At 46.2% G+C, this 22,180-nt stretch overlaps 1 protein-coding gene across 1 annotated transcript in view; it reads right to left on the bottom strand.

The window, feature by feature from the left end:
- The window catches only part of STPG4 (sperm-tail PG-rich repeat containing 4), an 87,775-nt gene that overhangs the window by 31,040 nt on the left and 34,555 nt on the right, over window positions 1-22,180 (bottom strand). Inside the window, exon 6 of the mRNA XM_088450683.1 lies at window positions 2,596-2,700. Within this exon, the coding sequence (XP_088306809.1) occupies window positions 2,596-2,700 (105 nt within the window). The remainder of the gene's footprint in view (window positions 1-2,595; window positions 2,701-22,180) is intronic.

Genomic DNA, 22,180 nt, shown 5'->3' on the forward strand with positions numbered 1-22,180 from the left:
GCTGAGGCCAAAGTTTATGTACGGCTGCTGGTAATGGGGAGGAGATGAAGGTATAGTTCAGGGAAGGAAAAGCACAATAGGAAAGAGGGCCCTGCTCGTGAGGACTTACAGTCTATAGGGGAGGGGTAAACAGACCGGGGTGACGTGGAGTGGAATGACTGTGAGTGAAGAGCATGGAGGAATGGGTTTGCATTATTTAACGCTGTAATGGACAGTAGAGGGTGTCATCTTATTGGATATAATCTGATCAGGAGACATCTGCAGAATACAGTGGGTCTGATTCTGCACTGTACAGCATAAAATAGGAGTAACCTTACACCGGGGCAGATCCCAGCAGGTGGGGCAGGTGTAACATGTGCAGAGAGATGACATTTGGGAGGGGGCGAGTCCTAGCACACATCTACATTGCAGTGTAATAATAAAGCTGTCCAGCATTTGCAGACTACATGCAGAAGCAGCCAGTATTTACCCTGCATGCACAAACAATAAATGTATTTACAAAGCATTTTTCTTTGATCCAGGGGCATCTTTAGAGAGGAGGGGGCCCGTGTGCATTCCCAGGCTGGGGTCCCCTCCTCTCTTCCCAGCGACTGGCAGCCGACTGACGTGGCTGATCGGCCCCCGAAGCATTAGTAGACTCTTGGCACTAGAGTGTGCCCGGGGGTCTACTGCGCATGCGCAAAACGGCGGTAAAATGGCTGCTTTTTTGTACAGCGCTGACACCAGGACCCGGGGGCCCGTGTGCACTGCACACCCTGCACCTATTATAGAAACGCCCCTGCTTTGAGCCCACTGCAGAATCTGCTCCACACTGTTCCAGGGGGAAGGGGGATGCAACAGGTGAAATTCTCATCCAGATCGATCCAGATAACTTAGCAAGTAAAGTATTTTGTGTCAATTTTTGCTTTTTCACAAATTTTAGTTAATGCCGTCAGGGGCGTATTCAGAGAGGCATTCTTGTGCAGACTCGGACCAGGGTTCCCTCCTCTCTACCAGGCACTGCAGCACAGTAGACTCCAGAGCCGCAACTAGACTTTTTGGTGCCCTGTGCCAGAAAGAGCATTGGCGCCCCCTCATTTTTCAAAGGGACATAATGCACCCAAAAAAAGAGGAATGGCCTCATGGGGAAGGGCCAGGGAAGAGATAGCATCTCCTGGCCTCCACTGAGGATGAAATAAGAGGAAGCTACAAGTGAGAATGATAATAAACAGAAATTTGACACGCCCAAACAGCGCCCCCTGATCTATGGTGCCCTGTGCGATGGCACCGGCCGCACTACCCTAGCTACGGCCCTGATAGACTCTGAGCACTAGTAGGCTAGAGCACTGTCCTAGAGTCTACAGAGCATGCACAAGTCTTCGGGGAAATGGCGCGGCTGAGAAATGTGTGTTTCAATATATAGGGGATGCAACTGAAGGTGCACATGTCCTGTACGTACAGGAGCCTTCCTGCCTCTCAATACATAGAACGGTAAAACATCAACCATTGTACAGACGAGTCAGAGATTTTTCTGTTTCAGAAAAAATATAGGGAGCTCAGAATAAGCCCCCCTGCGGGTCCCCAAACAGCACAAAGCTGTGATGTGCTGCAGGGCTCCTATACAAATGATGGAGATAAATTACTATGGGTTCTATTTACTACAATCCGCATTTTTAATGCATATCGTAGTGTGATATTACCGACTGAATTCACATTGCGAATTCAGCCAATATCACAGGGATTTACTAAAAATCCCTTGCAGGGACAGAGCTTGCGATAATGCTCTGTCCCTGCAAATCCCCTGCGCACACTTATCACGGTATTTAAAAAAAAAATACAGTGACAAGTGCCCGCGCATGCACCGACCTGCAGCCGCTAAGCCCCCCTCCCCCCACGACCCCCCCTGCCTTTATTACACTTACCTCCGGTGATTGGTGCTCTGGTGATGTCCTCCGTGGCTCCGGTCAGCTGACATCCCATGCTGCACTGGGACCCGGTCTGCTGATGACTGGGTCACAGTGCAGGATGGGAGACCAGCTGACCGGAGGGAGGACACCACTGGAGCCCGATCTACAGTCCCTGGACTCAGGTAAGTTTTGTTTTTTTTTACTAATTTTGTTTTTCTTTTTTTTGCAGTGTATCAGCGTGTGGTCTGTTTAGACCACACAGCTGATCACTGGGACCGGCTCCGGGCTCTGCTCTGCCTTTTAGAGCAGAGTAGGAGTCCGGTACCCGGGGGAAACCCTGGATAACGCCACTTCCAGGTGGCGTTATTATCACAGGGCTTTCCCCGGTATTTTTTTAGAATTTATTTTTAGTAACGTTGGTCGGATCACTTTTCTCATTACAATTATGGGAAATGTGATCTGATTACTAAAAATAAGTGATAATTAGGGGTTGGAGTAGAATTTTACGAATTCTACTCCAATTGCCTTGTAATAACCATAGGTGATACTAAAATAATGTGAAAAGGGTGTGAAAACACCCCTTTTCACTTTATTTTAGTAAAAATAATGTTAATAAATAGAGCCCTTTGTCACATGCACCTGAATATTTGATGTTTTTGGTTAGAATATATTATTTTACCTGCTTTAAACATTGGTTCTCAGAACTTACATTATGATGTGAGCGGAACCTGGGCACATTGGATCTGAAACTCGATGAAATACAAGGGGAGGAGCCACTTTTCACATTATATTCTCCGGGTCCTGGTCCTTCTTTCTAGAACACAAAAAATATCTATTATTATTGCACAATATCAGTCAAATGAACAAAGCGACTTAAAGCACAAATAATTTCAAATGAAATATAGGGGGATATGTATCGAACGTTGTATAGAGATAAAGTACCAATCAATCAGCTCCTAGCTGTCATTTTTCAAACCCTGTCTGTAAAATGACTGTTAGGAGCTGATTGGTTGGTACTTTCTCTCTCTCCGCTTTATTTATCTCCCCTTATGAAGATATCTGGCTTTAAGAGGCTTTATATATACTGGATGGTTGTATAAGTGTGCAGTGCTGTATTTCTCTCAGCCTAGCAATTATAGTAGTGCAGTACAGTAAATACTTGTTTTGACTTTGTTAGTTTTATGTATGTTTTATTAAAGTTATTTTGACCTTGTTTTTTTATTTTATTTAATAATCTATACATAGTATAAAATAAAGTCGCTGTAAGGCGTCTGTCTGTGTGTTCGGGGTAATCACAAGAACCACTGGATGGATTTTGATGCAACTTTCACTATTCTGTAGACCATATGTAGAGGAAGGTTTGGGTGTAGGACACATTAATGTATGACAGAAGGGAGCTGAGCAGTTAAAGCTATATCACAATGATGGACTTTATTTTATACCATGTACATACTGATACGTACAGTATTATCCAGTTTCTCCACAGAAATCGATGTAAGCCCTGTTTACTGATACAAAGGGCCAAATGTAATAGGGTGAGAGTTTTCTCCCACTTTTTAAACTTCGGCCAATGTAACACAGGGCAGTAGCCAGGGTAGTGCAGCCAGTGCCATGGCACAGGGCACCAAAAAGTCTAGTAATGGCTCTGAATGTAACACAGGGACTGCTTCACTACCGTATGCAACTGCGTATGCAATTGCGATTACGCATGCAGTTCAACTGCGATAGTATGATAATTCTTTGCGATCACTATCCCGTCGCAGCACTACATAAATACGCCCACTTTACTCAGCACACATACGTACGGTTTAGCAAGACTGAGAAACCATCAGTACAATGGAGAACCATCGCAGCCTCACATACACTTGCACAAGACATGACCTTACTCAGAAATTGTGAACTTACACGCACGCTATGAGACTTCAGACTGCGTATGGCATGGTAGTGGATAATTTATGCACGTCCCTGCAATGGTGTGCCAACGCACTGTGATGCCTGCGTTTCGCAGACCACCCCCCCGTCACCACCCACAAACAGTACTTCCTATCAATCACTCTGCGATGGGTCTGCCTGGTCACCACGATCGCAGTCCTCATTGCAGTGGCCGGTTCGCACGCGCGCACTGCGATACATACGCATGCACAGTGCAAAACAATCGGCAGATTGCGTTCATATTAGCAACTGCGTTCCTCGCTGAATCAGGCCCAGCGTCCAAGAACATGTAAACTCGCATTGTTTTCAGACTCTAAAAACTCTCACGATTTAAACCCTAATCCAGATGTTTTCCCATTTTGAAGATACAACTCGACCAATGTAATAGTGTGAGAGGTTACTGCCAAAATCTCACATTTTCTAATCTCTCACCCTATTACATTTGGCCCAAAGTTTCAGTTTTTCCCTTTTTTTACCGTTCCTATTTCATTTATGTGCAAATGATTCTTTCATTTCAAACGAGTCCAATTCCTGGTAATAGGCTGCGTTGGCACGGCAAAAAATAGAGCCCAGGGACAGACACTTAACGTGGCTGGAGTTGACCTAAGTGGAGACTGTTTTCGCTCATAGACAACTTTACGTGGCCCTTTTGCGTGTCACGTCATAACGAAATCTTTTCGTGTTGATGTCAGCAAGGAAAACGACTTGTGTTGTCTACAAGGCGATCTTCTAAGACCTCGGTTGAAAAAGACTATCGGCGTAAACTCAAAACCGCTCCCGTATGAAGCCGGGGCAAGTCGCTAGTTATTATCTATTCAGTGAACAGGAAGAGGGTAGCTTACTAAGTGGAAATAATGTGATTGAACATTGCATAGTTTTCCCAGGGATGCAATCAAGAGACCGGCGGGCGAGATACCCCGACACTTACATCCCGACATGGGACTAAAGATAAGCGGCGAAATCCCGATGCCTATCATTAGCCCCACTACGGAATCCCAACACCCGGCATACCGAACGAAGGTATGCCGGGTGTCTTAGCATCTAGCCGCTGGGGGGGGGGGGAGGGTTAGATTTATGGACCCACAGGGGGAACTTAGGGTTAGGCACTTCCTGGGAGAGTTAGAGTAGGGGAAGGGGGGGTGATGCTTAGGCACCCCCCGGGTAGAGTTAGGTTTAGGGTGCGGGGAGGAGGGGATAGGTTTAGCTACTAATGGGGGGAGGTTAGGGTTAGGAACTAGGGGGGATGTTAGGGTTAGGCACCCCTAAGGGTGGGAGAGGGTTAGGGTACTTACCCTTAGCTGTCAGGATTTCGACCAGCCGGGCTGCCACCACCGGCATTACATACCAATTCTGTTTTCCCATAGTGCCTATTGGATCACGTGCCCACATACAGTACATAACCCATTCCTCTATAGCAGTGTTGGCTAACCTTGACACTCCAGCTGTTGTGGAACTATATATCCCAGCATGCCCTGCCACAGTTTTAGCATGCCCTAATAGCAAAACTGTAGCAGTGCATGCTGGGTTATGTAGTTCCATAACAGCTGGAGTGTCAAGGTTAGCCAACACTGCTCTATAGGGAAGCGGCTGGGTGTAGAAGTCTGCGGCGATTGCGGTACAATACGGCAATAAGCATATCCCTTTCAGATTCCCATTAATTATACTTTCCCTTTTATTCTCCTAAATTAATGCTGGGTTCAGTCTTGGAAGTTAGGGTACATAAAGGGGTCTTCATTTCATGCGTCAGCTTTGTGCACTTTAATGTTTGGTAATGAAACAAATTATATACAAGCGAATGTTCTTTCCTGAAGAACGCCTGGACGGATGGTGCGCAGACCGGGAATAAGTGACTGAGACGTGATTTACAGCAGCTCTGAGGGCGTCTATAACTGATAATAACCATTTTCTGGTGGTGAGAAGGCTGAGTGGATATTGTGTAATATATGCAGAATCCCACAGGTGAGGAGGGTTATTTCAATGTCTCCCCTTAACACTAGGGATGTGCAGGCTCGGTTCTACTCGGTTCCGTTCGGTTCTTTTTACCGGATCTTATTGGGTTTCAGCTGTCACGAGTTTTGGATAGCCAATAAGATTCGGTAAAAAGAACCGAACGGAACCGAGTAGAACCGAGCCTGCACACACAAAATCTGACTTTCTGCATTTGGGTCCAGTTTGGAAGGCATTATTCCTATAGCTACCCTGCATTCAGTAAGGAAAGTCCTCAGTTCTGCCCGTTACTTTCTGTAGATAGAGTTACATTTTACACCTCTCCCACCAACGTCACCTCCTGATAAACGTGCTCTCTCAGTCATGACAGGGCCTGCATAAAGTTTGTGGGGGTCCCAGGGCAACTTACTTGTGGGGGTCCCTACCAATATAATTGTCTATAAGATATGCTGGTGATGTTATGAAAAAGTATAATGTGCAAATACTCCCAGCACCACAAATGTAATAAACACATTGTAGTGCCCCTAGTTCACATTATCCACCAGAGCCCCCCCACGCTGCTGATGTAGCTATGGGTGGGATGTACTATTCATCGCATCCACGATGGGGTATATCCGCCTCTCTTCAGGTACATCCCGCCTCTCTTCAGGTACATCCCGCCTCTCTTCAGGTATATCCCGCCTCTCTTCAGGTATATCCCGCCTCTCTTCAGGTACATTCCGCCTCTCTTCAGCTACATCCCGCCTCTCTTCAGGTACATCCCGCCTCTCTTCAGGTACATGCCGCCTCTCTTCAGGTACATCCCGCCTCTCTTCAGGTACATCCCGCCTCTCTTCAGGTACATCCCGCCTCTCTTCAGGTACATCCCGTCTCTCTTCAGGTACATCCCGCATCTCTTGAGTTATATCCCGCCTCTCTTCAGGTACATTCCGCCTCTCTTCAGATACATCCCGCCTCTCTTCAGGTACATCCCGTCTCTCTTCAGGTACATCCCGCCTCTCTTCAGGTACATCCCGTCTCTCTTCAGGTACATCCCGCCTCTCTTCAGGTACATCCCGCTTCTCTTCAGGTATATTCCGCCTCTCTTCAGGTATATCCCGCCTCTCTTCAGGTACATTCCGCCTCTCTTCAGGTACATTCCGCATCTCTTCAGGTACATTCCGCCTCTCTTCAGGTACATCCCGCCTCTCTTCAGGTACATCCCGCCTCTCTTCAGGTACATTCCGCCTCTCTTCAGATACATCCCGCCTCTCTTCAGGTACATCCCGTCTCTCTTCAGGTACATTCCGCCTCTCTTCAGGTACATCCCGCCTCTCTTCAGGTACATCCCGCCTCTCTTCAGGTATATTCCGCCTCTCTTCAGGTACGTCCCGCATCTCTTCAGGTACATCCCGCCTCTCTTCAGGTACATCATGCTTCTCTTCAGGTATATTCCGCCTCTCTTCAGGTACATCCCGCCTCTCTTCAAGTACATCCCGCATCTCTTCAGGTACATCCCGCATCTCTTCAGGTACATCCCGCCTCTCTTCAAGTACATACTGCGGTTGATTGGTATGTACCTAGAAATGCAAGTTACATCGCAAAGGACAGCTCTCCCGATCAGAGCTGTTCTTTGCAATGCCCCCGGACTGAGGGACTTTCGGGCTTAACACCCAGAAGTCCTTCTGTGCATGAGCAGTAGGCCGCAGGCCACGGGGAGTGATGGGAGGATCCGGTCGGATAAGCTTCCTGATAAGAAGCCCATAGGCTTCTATTGGATAACGCCACCTGAATATGACGTTACCCACTGGGACGAAGCACAGGAATGCATCGCATTTAGGTGCTTTGTACATATGGAAAATGTTTCCCTTTAGTACATCCCGCCCTATGTGTGGAGGCCCCCCTCTTTGTGTCGAGGCCCCTCGGTTGTTTAATCGGCTCTGTATATTGTCAAAGCAGCTGATATGAGAAAAAGTGCGTATTCGTTTCCATGCTTTTTCAGCACTTTCATGTGTTAATGTACCTTAAAGAAAGAATACATTTTAGCAACTGAAAAGGCAGCGTGGTCCATTGGTGTGTACTGATAGCCTTCATTTTGTGTACAACACTTATAGGATTCAATGCACATTTTTTTCTGTTTTTTTCCATCTATAATTAATGACAGCAGATGTATTTCTTTGTGGCAGCAAATTGTTAGTTATACATGATAAATGCAGGGTACCTATCCTTACTATGGCCCTCATTCAGACCCGGACGCAAGTGGCCGTTCGTACGTTGGGCGAACGTAAAGAAATATTTAAATTCAGGCACACGCTCGTATTTTCGTTCGCATCAAAACATCCTCCCCAAACTCAGGCGACCCCTCCTCTAACTAACGAGCGAGCCAAATAGCGAGTGTACATCCCCGAAGTGGTTTGAAGGGAACGCACGCACTAGTACTACCCGGAAGTTGGCCTGAGACATTTCGATTAACTGCTCGTTTATTCTGCCTACCTCCCTCAATCGTAACATGCCAATCAATATATCAATTAGCTTGTTTTTTTTTTTTTTTTTTACACAACTCAATAAACTTTATTTATGTCCGTGTTTGTGTTTACCCGCAGAATACGTACGGCTTAAACATTCGCTTTTATTTGTCAAAATACATGTTAACCCCTATTAAATAATTGGTCTATTTGTTTTTAGCCCCGCATATTTCATGGAGTTCATTTTTTTATGTAAATTTGCTTACGCATGTCACTGCATTAAGCCTATCATAAGTCTCCTCAGATTTCTGGCCCTGTCGAACACATGACTCATACACTAGAATTGCTCCTGTTAATATCCTAAATACATTAGCCAATCATAAAATTTTTGAGCACTTTATCAAAAATGATTTTTTAGAAAAACTCCATTGCCATCATGAGAGCCTCTGCATTCACCAGGCGCGAGCTGCTGGTGCTTACGGAGGTGATGGATCGGCGGATAACCAGCCAGCCTCCACCCATCACCAACCGGGAGAAGCGATCCGCATATGCGGAGGTTCGGGCCCGCCTGCGCTCCTTCGGCTCAGGCCGCCATATCGGGCAGCTGGAGCGCAGGTGGTCGGACCTGCAACGGCGGACGCCCCGCTTGCTGGCATGCTTTCGCATGCAGATCGCTGCGAGTAAGTTTAATGGATTGTGGTTTTCATGTTTGTCTTTGTGGCCCTAACTGCATGGCCATGTTTTCCGTGTCTTTCATATTTATTCATTCTCCTCATATCTGCATGGCCATGTTTTCCCTGTCTTTCATATTTATTCATTCTCCTCATATCTGCATGGCCATGTTTTCCGTGTCTTTCATATTTATTCATTCTCCTCATATCTGCATGGCCATGTTTTCCGTGTCTTTCATATTTATTCATTCTCCTCAAAACTGCATGGCCATGTTTTCCGTGTCTTTCATATTTATTCATTCTCCTCATATCTGCATGGCCATGTTTTCCGTGTCTTTCATATTTATTCATTCTCCTCATATCTGCATGGCCATGTTTTCCCTGTCTTTCATATTTATTCATTCTCCTCATATCTGCATGGCCATGTTTTCCCTGTCTTTCATATTTATTCATTCTCCTCATATCTGCATGGCCATGTTTTCTGTGTCTTTCATATTTATTCATTCTCCTCATATCTGCATGGCCATGTTTTCCCTGTCTTTCATATTTATTCATTCTCCTCATATCTGCATGGCCATGTTTTCCGTGTCTTTCATATTTATTCATTCTCCTCAAAACTGCATGGCCATGTTTTCCCTGTCTTTCATATTTATTCATTCTCCTCATATCTGCATGGTAATGTTTTCCGTGTCTTTCATATTTATTCATTCTCCTCATATCTGCATGGCCATGTTTTCCGTGTCTTTCATATTTATTCATTCTCCTCATATCTGCATGGCCAAGTTTTCCCTGTCTTTCAGATGTATTCATTCTACTCTTTTTTTTTTTTTTTGGGGGGTTTGGGGGTGCATTTGAAAATGATTTTGTTTGCGGATTTGTGTTGGAACTAACCACAATTTGCTCTCAAACAAACCCAACCACATTAGGTATCAACACTGTTTTTTTGCTAATAATTACCTAAAAAATCTGGCCACCACATCATCGCGTATGGCCCCCCACATACTGACCTCCGACCAACCTCGGGGGGGCCATCCTCAGGTAAGGCATCCTCTGGCTGCATTGGGACACCACTCCTTATGGCGATGTTGTGAAATATCCCACACAGGACCACAATTTTCGAAACCATATCCGGCAAATACATGAGTTCGCCACCAGAGCGGTGGAGGCATCTGAATCGGCCTTTTAAAAGGCCGATACAGCGCTCCACCACTTGCCTGGTGGCAGTAAGTGTGGAATTATACTCACTTTGTGGCCCTGGTGTGGGAGCCAAATAAGGAGTGAGCAGCCAGGGCGTGCAAGGGTAGCCACTGTCTCCTGTGAAAACGAAAAGACAACATCAGGCTCACTCTGTATGTAGCTTAACATTGTTATGTACTAAAGGTCTCCACTTATCCAGAAGCCACGCATCACCAGCTTGCAGGTTGGTTAATTTGTGCCATATCCCTGATTGCCGGATGACGAAGGAGTCATGTGCACTTCCTGGTAATTTTGCATTCAGGGACAGGATCTGGAGGGAGGCATCACATACCACCATTACATTGAGGGAGTGATAGTGTTTACGGTTTCTAAATATTGCCTCCAGCCGTGCTGGAGGCTGAAGTGGTATGTGAGTACCATCCACAACCCCTATGATGTGTGGGAAGCCAGCTATTTGGTAAAAATTGGCCTTGGCCACACTAAGGGCACCCATATCCAAAGGCATTTGAATAAAATGATGGAGGTGCTTGAAAAGTGCCTCCATCACTGCCCTCAGGATCCGGGAAAAGGAGGATTGTAAGATGCCCGCCAGTATTCCCACCGTTGTTTGGAACGATCCTGAGGCACAGAAATGTAACACCGCCATTAATTGCGTAAGTGGTGGAATTGCTGTAGGACTGTCAATTTGCCGCTCAAGATCACTCTCTATTAATGAGAGAGTGTCTATGATGATTTTTGGAGGAAGACGGTATCGTCTTAAAACCTCATCATCTGGTGTTCCAAAAAGGGTGACACGTGTTTGAAATATCTGGGGCCTTGCACGCCTACGATGCCTACGCTTGGGACGAGATTGAGGTTGGTCGGCTTCCGGGAGCAGGGCCAGAACAATCCGACCCAAATCAACCTGAAATGACAACATTGGAAGGTCAGCCTTTTTACAACACCCAATAAAAATACATGTAACTTTGCTTTCAAATACCATCCATTGATGCTTACATGCCGGGGTATTGTCATGATATGTTGTAACTGCAAATAATAACATCAAAAATATACATCATTTTATGCTGGCCATGTCATTATCACAAATTTAAGCAACACAAAACATAAAAGGGGACACATACACATTTGGCCCAAGAGCAAAACGACGTTACGCACACTACGTCCAATAGAGGCCAAATGTAATCAACCAATGCTCCAGGCGACAAAAAACATTATTAAGGGATGAATACACATTTCACAATGCGCTAATTAGTTCGCAAATATAGGGCACAATAGCAAGTAGTAAAAATGCGCTAATTCGTTCGCAAATACAGGGCACAATAGCAAGTAGCAAAAATGCGCTAATTAGTTCGCAAATACAGGGCACAATAGCAAGTAGTAAAAATGCGCTAATTAGTTCGCAAATACAGGGCACAATAGCAAGTAGTAAAAATGCGCTAATTAGTTCGCAAATACAGGGCACAATAGCAAGTAGTAAAAATGCGCTAATTAGTTCGCAAATACAGGGCACAATAGCAGTAGTAAAAATGCGCTAATTAGTTCGCAAATACAGGGCACAATAACGCCGCAAAAACCCCCCACAAAAAACAGAGTTCGATTTGGCAAAAAACAACGTAACATGTGGAAGGCCAACCAAAGTTGCGTACAGACAAACAAGAACATTCCCTAAACAATTTAACACATGAACTTACCAAGAGCTAATATCTAAGAAACTGGACCAAAATGTCTTTGGGGCAGAGCCAAAAAAAAACCTAAGAGAGATGAAATGACGGAAAAAACATATTAGAAAAATCAACACCACAATGAGAGACAAATTGCCCCGAAGTTATACTTCCCCAAACTTACCAAAACTGGAAACGAGCCAAAAAACCAAAAGTGCAAAAAAAGGAACGGAAAACCAAGAAAAACCGCTAACCCAAGAAAAAAACCCAATAAACGCAATCTCCTAAACCAGCCAACAATCAACTCCAACCAACGTAACCTCCAACATTCAATAAACGCCACCTCGAGTCGAAACGCCACAACCCATAAATAGTGTTTAGTTTCCTGCCCAAATAAAGGAAGGATCAGAGGAACGCACAATCAATGATGCGGCCGCAAAATAAGGACGCATGTATAAATACGTCACGAGACAAAAACACAATTCTGGTGTATTTCTAGTTGGAACAACACACATGGATACAGACCAGGAAAACAATGGACAACAGTCCCGCGGTAAGTATTTCATGCATTTTGACTCAATGATTAATTATAAACATATTATTGTGCAAGTTGGGAAGTTGAGATTTCTTCAAATTACCCCAAATAGGTGAGGAGGATGACATGGAAGAGGCTGCTGGGCCCAGTAGTCCGGGCAAAGCTGCCAAAAAGAAAAGGCAGCCACAATTCACAAGAAAGGAGATGGAGGTTTTGATTCAGAAGTGTGTGGACATCCTGCCACAGGCAGACAGGAATATGAGTGCAAGCCAGAAGTGGAGAATGTGGGAAGAGGTAGCCGTGGATGTCAATAGGGTGGGGGATTATGTCCGTCTAGCCCGGGATGTCAAACGGCGGTAAGTAAACACTTGACCACCCTAAAACCAACAACCCAATCACATAAAAAGTAATGGTTCCAATTTAACCCACAGATGGCAAGACTTCAAATATCGGCTGAAACAAAAAATGGCACACAGGGCTAGGCATGCAAGGGGGACAGGTGGAGGTCCCACCCCTGTGTCATTGGAGTTTACTGATTTAGAAGAGCTGGCACAGGGGTGTGTGCAGCCTGTGGAGGTGTTTGGCGTGTCCAACATGGATACGGACATGCCAGACTTTGCGGCTCCTCATGTTGTCCCAGGTAAATGTTGTGCTGTCACCAACTGTGAAATGTTATTGTGCCAATATGTAGATTCTAATGTGAGTCTTTTCTCATTTTTCCAACAGAGACACAGGCGGATGAGTCTGCTCCAGAGGGGAGCCTTGGCCGCAGAATTTCTGCTGGCTCTGCAGGGGAGGAACCAGTACATCCGGCTGAGGACCCTGCAGAAGCCAGTCCAGGGCAATCCCCCTCGCAGGCAGTGTCCCTCCTCACAGAACTCAATTTAAAATCGGATTTCCATACGGAGATTCTGCAGAGGATGGACGCCAGTCTGGTACGGGTGGCTGAGGCCCTGGAGCAAAATGCTGCGGCCAACGTGACCATTGGTCAGGCCCTGGCGGAAAATACCAGGGCCAACATCCGCATCGCCACTGCCCTGGAGCAGCTCGTTCGCCAGCACATGGTGGAGCCGACCTCCCTTCCTGCCGGAACATCAGGATCCTCCACCTCTGGCACAACATCAGCCAATCCTCCAAATGTGCCTAGCCCTGTGCCTAGTCCAGAGGTCACAACATCTGCCTCTGGACAGGCCAGCCCGATGACATCCCGGACCCGGTCTGGCGCCCTCCCTCCCCCAGCCAAACGGGCGAAAAAACGGTGACACCATTGGCTACTTTTCCCACACTCCTTCTGTGCTTGCCTCATATTCCTTTCTGGCCAAAACTTCCCTCTCCTTTCTTGTGAATTGTTTTTAATTTTTACATTTACGTTTATTCAAAAATTATTGTTTGCACAATTAATAAATATTGTGGAACACTGCCCAAAATGTTGTAGTTCAATATGTGTTTTTATTTATGGGTGGATACAAATACATTTTCCAAAAATGTACGACTTTGTATTATGACATTCTTGACAAAATGGGTTTCTTTTAATCCGGGCCCACAAGCCAACAACGGTCAAAAACACAAATTACACATTGTAAAAAAAGTGCTCGTTAAGGAACGTTTAAAACATTACCTAAGGAGTAAAAAACACCTTGCAAACACAAAATGAGGGACAAAACCTAAACATGATGACATTATTGTTACAATAGCCCAAAAACGAACACATTGCGGCCAAAATACACCCCCACAAATGTACGCTAATTGATTGTGTAATCCTGACATTAGCAGCTATGATTTCCACCTGCGTTCGGTTTTGTGCTATCCAAAAAAACTGCTTTCCAAACACATACCAAGCCGGTTTTCAATCCAACACTAATTGAGTTTCTGACAAGCCATGATCAATCGATGCAACATTGTGGAGTCACGGGACGGACGAGAAGGCCATCGCCACTGTGGTCGAGTTCTCCAGCCCCTAAGCTGTGCGAGCATTTTGAAGGGAAAGAGGATCATCCAGTGACGTATGAGTTTGTACGAACACATTTGACGTTCGCATTTGTTAATGTATGTACGCCCCAAAAACGCCTCGCCACGCCTGCGTTTTTCCATCTCCACCCCCGTCAACGCCCAAAAACGGCCGGTTCTGTCAATCACATTTGACATGTCACTTCCTGTACGCTATTTGACGAACGAGACAAAAAAAACTCGCAATCTGCCGTACGCACATGCGCAGTGTAACACCGACGCATGCGCGGTTACTCAACATCGGAACGCAACGAGTGTACTGCCTCTAACGAACGGCTCTGAATGAGGGCCTATGTGCACTAGTTAATGAGAACTCAATGTATGTGATATAAACCAGATCAACAGGCAGAATCATATTTAACATTACTGTAGATTTTAAGCAACTTCTGAGTTCTGACACATAATGTACTGTACCTAAACCTCATGTATGTAAATGCCACTCACATTGTTTCTCATAGAGATGTGCAGGTTCAGTTCTTATCGCCAAATTATCGCAAGTTCGGATTAGTTCGGAATTCTGTTATTGGCTATCCAAAACACGTGACAGCCGCATAGCCAATAAGATGCCATTTTTGAGATCCGAACATATCCATGTAAGTCCGAGTAAAACCGAACCGCACATCTCTAGTTTCTGACAGCGTCATAATGACGGAATTCAGATGCTTTACCTCTTTTCCTGTCAGGCTGACACTGACACACATTGTGCCAAATGCAATTATTGCTTAACACCAACAAATAATAAACCTAAGTGACATTTATCATATTACATACATCATCCAGGCGGTCCCCATGAAAATGCTGTTTCGTGACACCATGCACCAAATGCAAAAATGAATTTGTGGGTCAGGATGGTACGTTTGGGAAAAATCAGCAGCTTCTGATGGAAAGAACAGAATAGGTCAGAGAGGGGGGATTTTAAGTTGATGCCACAGATGTATCCTCATGCACATAGCCTCAATACGATGGGCAGTTTGAGACGCTTGCCACGAGTGAGCTGTGCCAAGCGGTGTAGAGTATTTTTCGCTCGTATGTGTGTCTTAGTCACAAATGGACAAAACTGCTTCATGAGACTGATTAAATTGATATGTGACACTTTTATATCTGTGTGCGACTGAACCCTGAATCTGTACAATGGAACTTAAAACGGGGCGCTGCCTTGTATCACTATGCATACAGAATCAGACATAGTCGCACACAAATATACAAGTGCCGCATAGCAAATGAATCAGTGCAGTCTCCTGAAATGGTTTTGTCGCATCGTGTAGCGAAGACGCACATTTATTTCCGTTCTTACCATGGACATTTTCAGGCGGAGCCGCAAAAGCCCAAGACTAGACGTCCTCATGGATAAACGTTTTGCTATGGAATCCAGTCATAGAGCCTGATTCTGAGACACACGTAATGAGGACGCAATTCTGGGCTCCTACAGAAATCGTAAGTATTTAGCAACTATAGTAGGTAAGTATGTGCAGACTCACGGCCCAGCATGCATTGCAACTCTGACTACATACCTGTGATACGCTCACAAGACGTTTCTCTTACATGCAAATGCCTCATTGCTGCCCAACTGCTACCCAGTTGTGTCCCTTGGCCATTGCAGTGAAATGGGTGAGATGTGAACAAGTAAAAATGACTCGTAAGTACTGTAAGACGCGTATGCGGCCTGCGATGCACGGGCAGTGTGATGAAAATCCCTAGATGTGGCCGCATTCAGCCTGGCCTGCAGCGCAAGATCAGGCCTAGTATTTTTTTGTTAATAGGGGCTGATGGAGGGTTCATCAAACGTTCATACGTAAAGCGGTTTTGCAAAATGGGCACCAGGGGCGCCGAGAGGGGGGAGAGCGGGTACAGATTACCCAGGCCCGGGCTTCCTGAGGGGCCCGGCGGGGGCTCGGGTCCGGCGCCGCACCCCCCTCCCTCACAGCAGCCCAGCACACAGCCCCCCCTCCCCAGCGCAAAGCTTTTTTTTTTCCGGGAAGGGGGCGTGGCGACACATCCCGCGATTAGTCCACGCCCCCTGTTAACCGGGCCGCTGCGGCTCTTGACGGGCCTGATGGGCACACACTAATACTGTATGGGCTGTGCAGAGTCATACGACAGAGGCGTTTTAAGAAATGAGGGGAGGATTTTACGTATCGTCTCCCCCTCCCTCCAATGGAAATATGGCGCCGACGTCAGCGCAGAAGACCGCAGAGATTCTGGCAGAGTGCCGGAGATCCTGGAGCATGAATCACATTTTTGCCGATTTATGAAGAAATTGAGGGAAATATGATGCTGGCAGCCTCCTGATCAGACCTTGTAATTGGTGTAAGTTTGGTGGCAAAAGCCCAGGACTGGATTAAGGGCTACATGGGCCTCGGGCTGCAAATGATCATTGACAAATTGTGAGGAGTGATGTAGGTGTGCCCAGTGCCATGTGGGTGTGTACAACCCCCCAGAGCCTTAACTAGACTTTTTGGTGCACTGTGCCAGAAAGAGCATTGGCACCCCCCCTATTTTTGAAATAGGGACTTAAAGCACCTGAAAAAGGGGCATGGCCTCATGGAGAAGGGCCAGGAAGGAGATAGGGGAGGCCAGGAGATGCTGGGGATATAATAAGAGTAAGCTACAAGTGAGAATGATAATAAACAGAAAATGGACAGGTCTGAACAGTGCCTCCTGTCCTGCGGTGCCCTGTGCCATGGCACAGGTCGCACTACCCTAGTTACGGCCCTGCAACCCCCTCACCATCAACGCTAAACTCCCTAATGCGTAACCATAAAATATTGCTTCACTTTGTGAGGAAACCACACAATGTCCCAGGGTATGGCCAGCTGGGTGCTGGTCGCCATCATGCTCTTATGATGATGGGCCTATTATTATGTGGACTGTAGTCTTAGTGGATCCATTTTTAATCTGGCCCTGCATGGGCCACTCATGACTCACAGGCTTGGGTACACAGGGGCGAATCTATAATGGGTGCAGGGTGGGCCCCGCACTGCACACCCTGCACCCATAATATTACCTACCTCTCCGGAGTCCCACGTCGGCGCGGGGGTCCTGCACTGTAAAATGACTGTAAAATGGCCACGGCGGCCATTTTCCCATCAGTTGCACATGCGCAGTACAGGGAAAATGTCCGCCGCGGCCATTTTCCCGGTGACCTGTGTATACATTATAGACTCTGGGCATACTCTAGTACTCAGTGCGCTGCCGGCCGCCGGGTGGAGAGGAGGGGGCCCGTGTCGGAGACTGCACACGGGCCCCCTCCCCTCTCTCTCCTCTGTGTCTACAATTATCAGCAGCGCTATTAGGAGGGTGCGGACCACACAGGGTGTCACCCTGCGAGGAGATGACACCAAAATGCCGGCTCCGCCTCATTGACAGGGAGCCGGGCACTGCACACTAGCATCACAATGCAGCACCCGGTTCCCGGTTACTGAGGAGGATGTGGCAGTGCAGGGAGAGTCTCTGGGGGCAGCCCGGCATCTCCGGGATTGCTGGGCACGCGCCCAGAGTGATGAAACCTGGGAGGGGGTTTACTTGCTGCACTGGGTGTCGCCCACCTCACTGCCACCACTGTTTTGTATAAATTACTTATTGAAATAACTTGAGAACACTTATTAAGTAAGGATGTTGATTTAGCAACTTGTAAACTTGCATTTCATTTTAGGGACATAATTACTCATTATTGGGTCCTATTCGTGGTTATAAGAAATTAAGGGCCTGATTCAGAGCCGGACGCTATTTGCGCTCGCTCGGTCAGAAAAAGGGGCCGGCTATTTAAATTGAGCGCTCGCTCTTTGCGGTCTGTTGATGCCTCTATGTCTGAGAGAGCGAACAAAACATGCGCTTGCTATTTTGTAAAGACACCCCCTGGCCGCTCGCATCCTACGTCATCTCCGCTATTTATTAGATTAATCGAGTACATCGAAAGGCGTCTGAACTGCTCGCAGTGGTTGTGGTTGGATTTTCCTACCGCAATCATGTGAACAGTTCAGGCTAAGAGACAACCAAGTGACATGGCCGATGATGCTGCTTTGTTAATTATGCACACCCTTAAAACGCCCGTTTTGACCGTTTGGCACGCCTGCGTTCGGATCACCACTCCCCGTTTTCAAGCACCTTCTCCTGTTACCATCCACAAACGCCTCATCCTGTCACTAAAATTAGCAGGCACTCGCTATTTGGCAAGCGCTCGATTTCCAATCGCACTGACTGTTTGGCGCATGCGCATTACGACCCATATGCATGTGCAGTTGTGCGAACATCGCTCGGAGCGAACGAGCGGCCGCTTACGAGCGGCTCTGAATCAGGCCCTAAGTACTGGCGAGTGGAGCCCGTCCCTGCCATGTGTAAATGGAGAGTGATTGCATTAGCGAACACTTTACTGTCACTTCACTACTGCGCATGTACAGTCTGCTGACCGCTCATGAGCACGCAAATGAGTCCCGGGATGGAACCTTACAGAATCCTCTCCCGGTACTTTTTTCTATGTATAGTCTATATGCCACAGTGGTTAACGCCAGCTTCAGATGGTGTTAGCCAGGGCAGTAACTAGGGTAGTGCGGCCGGTGCCATGGCACAGGGCACCACAGGTCAGGGGGCGCTGTTTGGGCCTGTCAAATTCTGTTTATTATCACTCTTGCTTGTAGCTTCCTCTTATTTCATCCCCAGCATCTCCTGGCCTCTCCCATACATTCCCTGGCCCTTCCCCTTGAAGCCATGACCCGTTTTTGGGTGCATTATGTCCCTTTGAAAAATGAGGGGGGCGCCAATTCTCTTTCTGGCACAGGGCACCAAAAAGTCTAGTTACGGCTCTGGCGTCAGCTACTGGGGCCAAGCTTTGCATTCCAGTGTTTGATCATTTCGCCAGTAAAGCAGCCCCCTTTTGAAAACGAAACCAGGGGATCGCAGATGATAACTCCGATGTTTTTGGCAGAATATATGCTGTAAATAATAATTGATAAATAGGCCCCTAAAAAAGGTTATATGGTTAGATGAATATTATATTTCAGAATACAGTATACATATTTTCCTTTCTTTAATTTATCAGGAAAACTAGATCCCTATCTCATTTGATGTGGAGGATATTTTGGAAATGTGCTCTATACAGAAGAATGTTATTATGCGCACAGATCTTATATATCAGTTATGTTAATGTTTGTTTGAAAGAAAGCAAATATAATCCATTTCTGAATGTATGTGTCATTCTCTTGTGAGAGGAGTAAATCACATAAGTGCAGCTCGGTATATTTACATGTATAAATACACATTTTACGCTGCCATTAGACTTGTAAGGAAAAAATGTGCATAAAAAGCAGAAAACAACAATCCCGACTAACAAGCATAAGAATAAACTATCCCCATCATTTGTTATATAAATACATTTACTCTGCAGTAATGGGACATCTAAATGGAGACATATTACTGTAGCTTGGTATATATATATATATATATATATTATATATATAGCGTTCCCGCTAGGCTGGAGGGCAAAAAGCGCCCTGCCCTAACAGCCTGCGGGTGCCGTTCTAACCCGCGGGACGCAGTGTCCCGCGGGTGGAGAAACATATGGTGACCCGGCGCATGCGCCCGGCATCTATTCTCCTTTTCTGCAGCGCTTGGGGGCTGCCCGGCATGTCCGTAAGCGCCGGGCACGCCCCCAAGTATGACGAAAAGGGGACGCGTCTAATAGACACACCCCCTTTTCATGACCACGCCCCCTTTTCGGGCGCGCGCACACCTTCGGCGCGCGCACAAGATTGCTCTCTCTAGCTAGAGTGAACACTGATGTTTTTTCAAAGACCCTTAACCATACTTGCCTACTTTTGAAAAAGCATTTCAGGGAGATTGTGAAAGCAGCACCTATGAGCACGGCGGTAAAGTGGGCGTGTACTGATATATCTGAGAGGCGTGTCCTAAAATTGATTTACATCCAATTGTAAACGAGCCCAAAAGAAGTTAGTAAGATCTATTTTTTTTAATGAAAACACACTCATACATTACAGAAAATGTATGTAGCCATAGGGATCATTGTGCCTTATAACCAATGCAGGGAAATGATACTAATAGTCCCATTTGAATGTATATCTCTGTTTATTTGTATATATAACATCTTTATAATGGGGTAATGTGCAATCAGGGAGATTACTAGACTCTTCAGGGAGACAGGGAGATTGCCACTGTTTCAGGGAGTCTCCCTGACAATCAGGAAGAGTTGGCAAGTATGGCCTTAAGATAAATATAGGGCCAAATGTAATAAGGTGAGAGCTTAGAAAATATGAGAGTTTAGCAGTAACACTTTCACATTGGTCGAGTGTTATCTTCAAAATGGGAAAACATCTGGATGAGACATTAAATCGAGTTTGTTGAGTCTAAAAACATGCGAGTAATGTTCTCGGACGTTTACTATTAGACTCTCACAGTATCTAAAACTCTCACCCTATTACATTTGGCACCCTGCACCTGTCACAACCCATGCAGTTCCTCTATCATGCCTGGGATGTTGCTGTCTGCTCTGGTGCTTCTAGTCACACTGTGGTCTGCATCTCAGCAGTTTGTTGCATCAGCTGAGTGTCCTGGAAGCACCAGGGCAGAGAGTGACACCCCAGGCAGGAAAGAGGAACTAAACGGGTTATAACAGGTGCAGGGTGCTAGAATGAACACTATGGGGGTAAATTTACTAAAGTGAGAGTTTTTTGAAGTGGAGATGTTGTCCATAGCAACCAGATTCTAGCTATTATCTAGAACAGGGGTCTTCAACGTTGGCCCTCCAGCTGCTATGGAACTACACATCCCAGCATGCACTGCCATAGTTTTAGCATGCTGTTATATAAAAAAAGGTGGCAGTGCATGCTGGGATGTGTAGTTCCACAGCAGCTGGAGGGCCAAGGTTGAAGACCCCTGATCTAGAATCTGATTGGTTGCTATGGGCAACATCTCCACATATAAAAACTCTCACTTTACTAAATATACCTCTAATACTTTATTCCATTACTCTTTTCCTTCACCTTACACCACACATTTATCCACTACACTATTACTGCCTTCATACTATGCAATAGTAATACATTGAGAGCCCACAATGGAGATGATGTAGAATCGGTCTCGAATATTGGCAGTCGCCTGTCTACGAATTTATGCAAATGCCGCTACAAAACCCTTCCTGGGTGTAAATCCGTGCGTCTAATTGTGCAAGGACTGAGACGCCCACTGTCAGCATCCATAGGCACTGTAATACCGATTGGCGAGTCTTTAGACGCCACCATAGGTTGCACCATCGAAACTTGCACCAGTCCTATGGCGGGTGCAGTTTCTCTGTCTGAGTACAGCCTCAGTTGAGCGACCGAGTACGCAACCACTTTCACCGGCACTACTGCGACCATCTACGAGAGTGCCCTTAGATGCCTCCCTGACCTCGCCCAGGAACGCCCAATAGATTTTCAATACACTTATCTGTGCGTGCGTCTGAAATTGCTACTGTGACTGTAGGGACACAATCTGGACACGTGCGAGGTATGACTTAGACTCATGCTCAGCAGGAAAAACGCTCCACGACGTCTGACATCAGCAGTGCATCCGCCTCTGAATCAAGGCTAAAGTGTTGATATATCGCCTGCTAGAGCTAGGGCCAGCGCTACCATTAAACAAACCTAGGCTGCCAGTGCTGAGGGGGTACCTCAAACACTGTGGCCCTGATGCAGAGGGGAAAGTAAATCCGCTGTACTTTGCTCCAAAGAAATGTGCACGGAAATAAATGAGTAGATTAAGGGGTCTATTTACTAAGCAGTGTTAGGAGACAGAGTGAAAAGTGATAAGAAAGTGATAAGGTGCCAGCCAATCAGCTCCCAACTGTCATTTTTCAAACACAGCCTGTGAGATGACAGGAGCTGATTGGCTGGCACCTTATCACTTTCTT

Source organism: Taudactylus pleione, unplaced genomic scaffold, assembly GCF_031769625.1.
Source record: "Taudactylus pleione unplaced genomic scaffold, aTauple2 ptg000522l, whole genome shotgun sequence".
Taxonomy (NCBI): domain Eukaryota; kingdom Metazoa; phylum Chordata; class Amphibia; order Anura; family Myobatrachidae; genus Taudactylus; species Taudactylus pleione.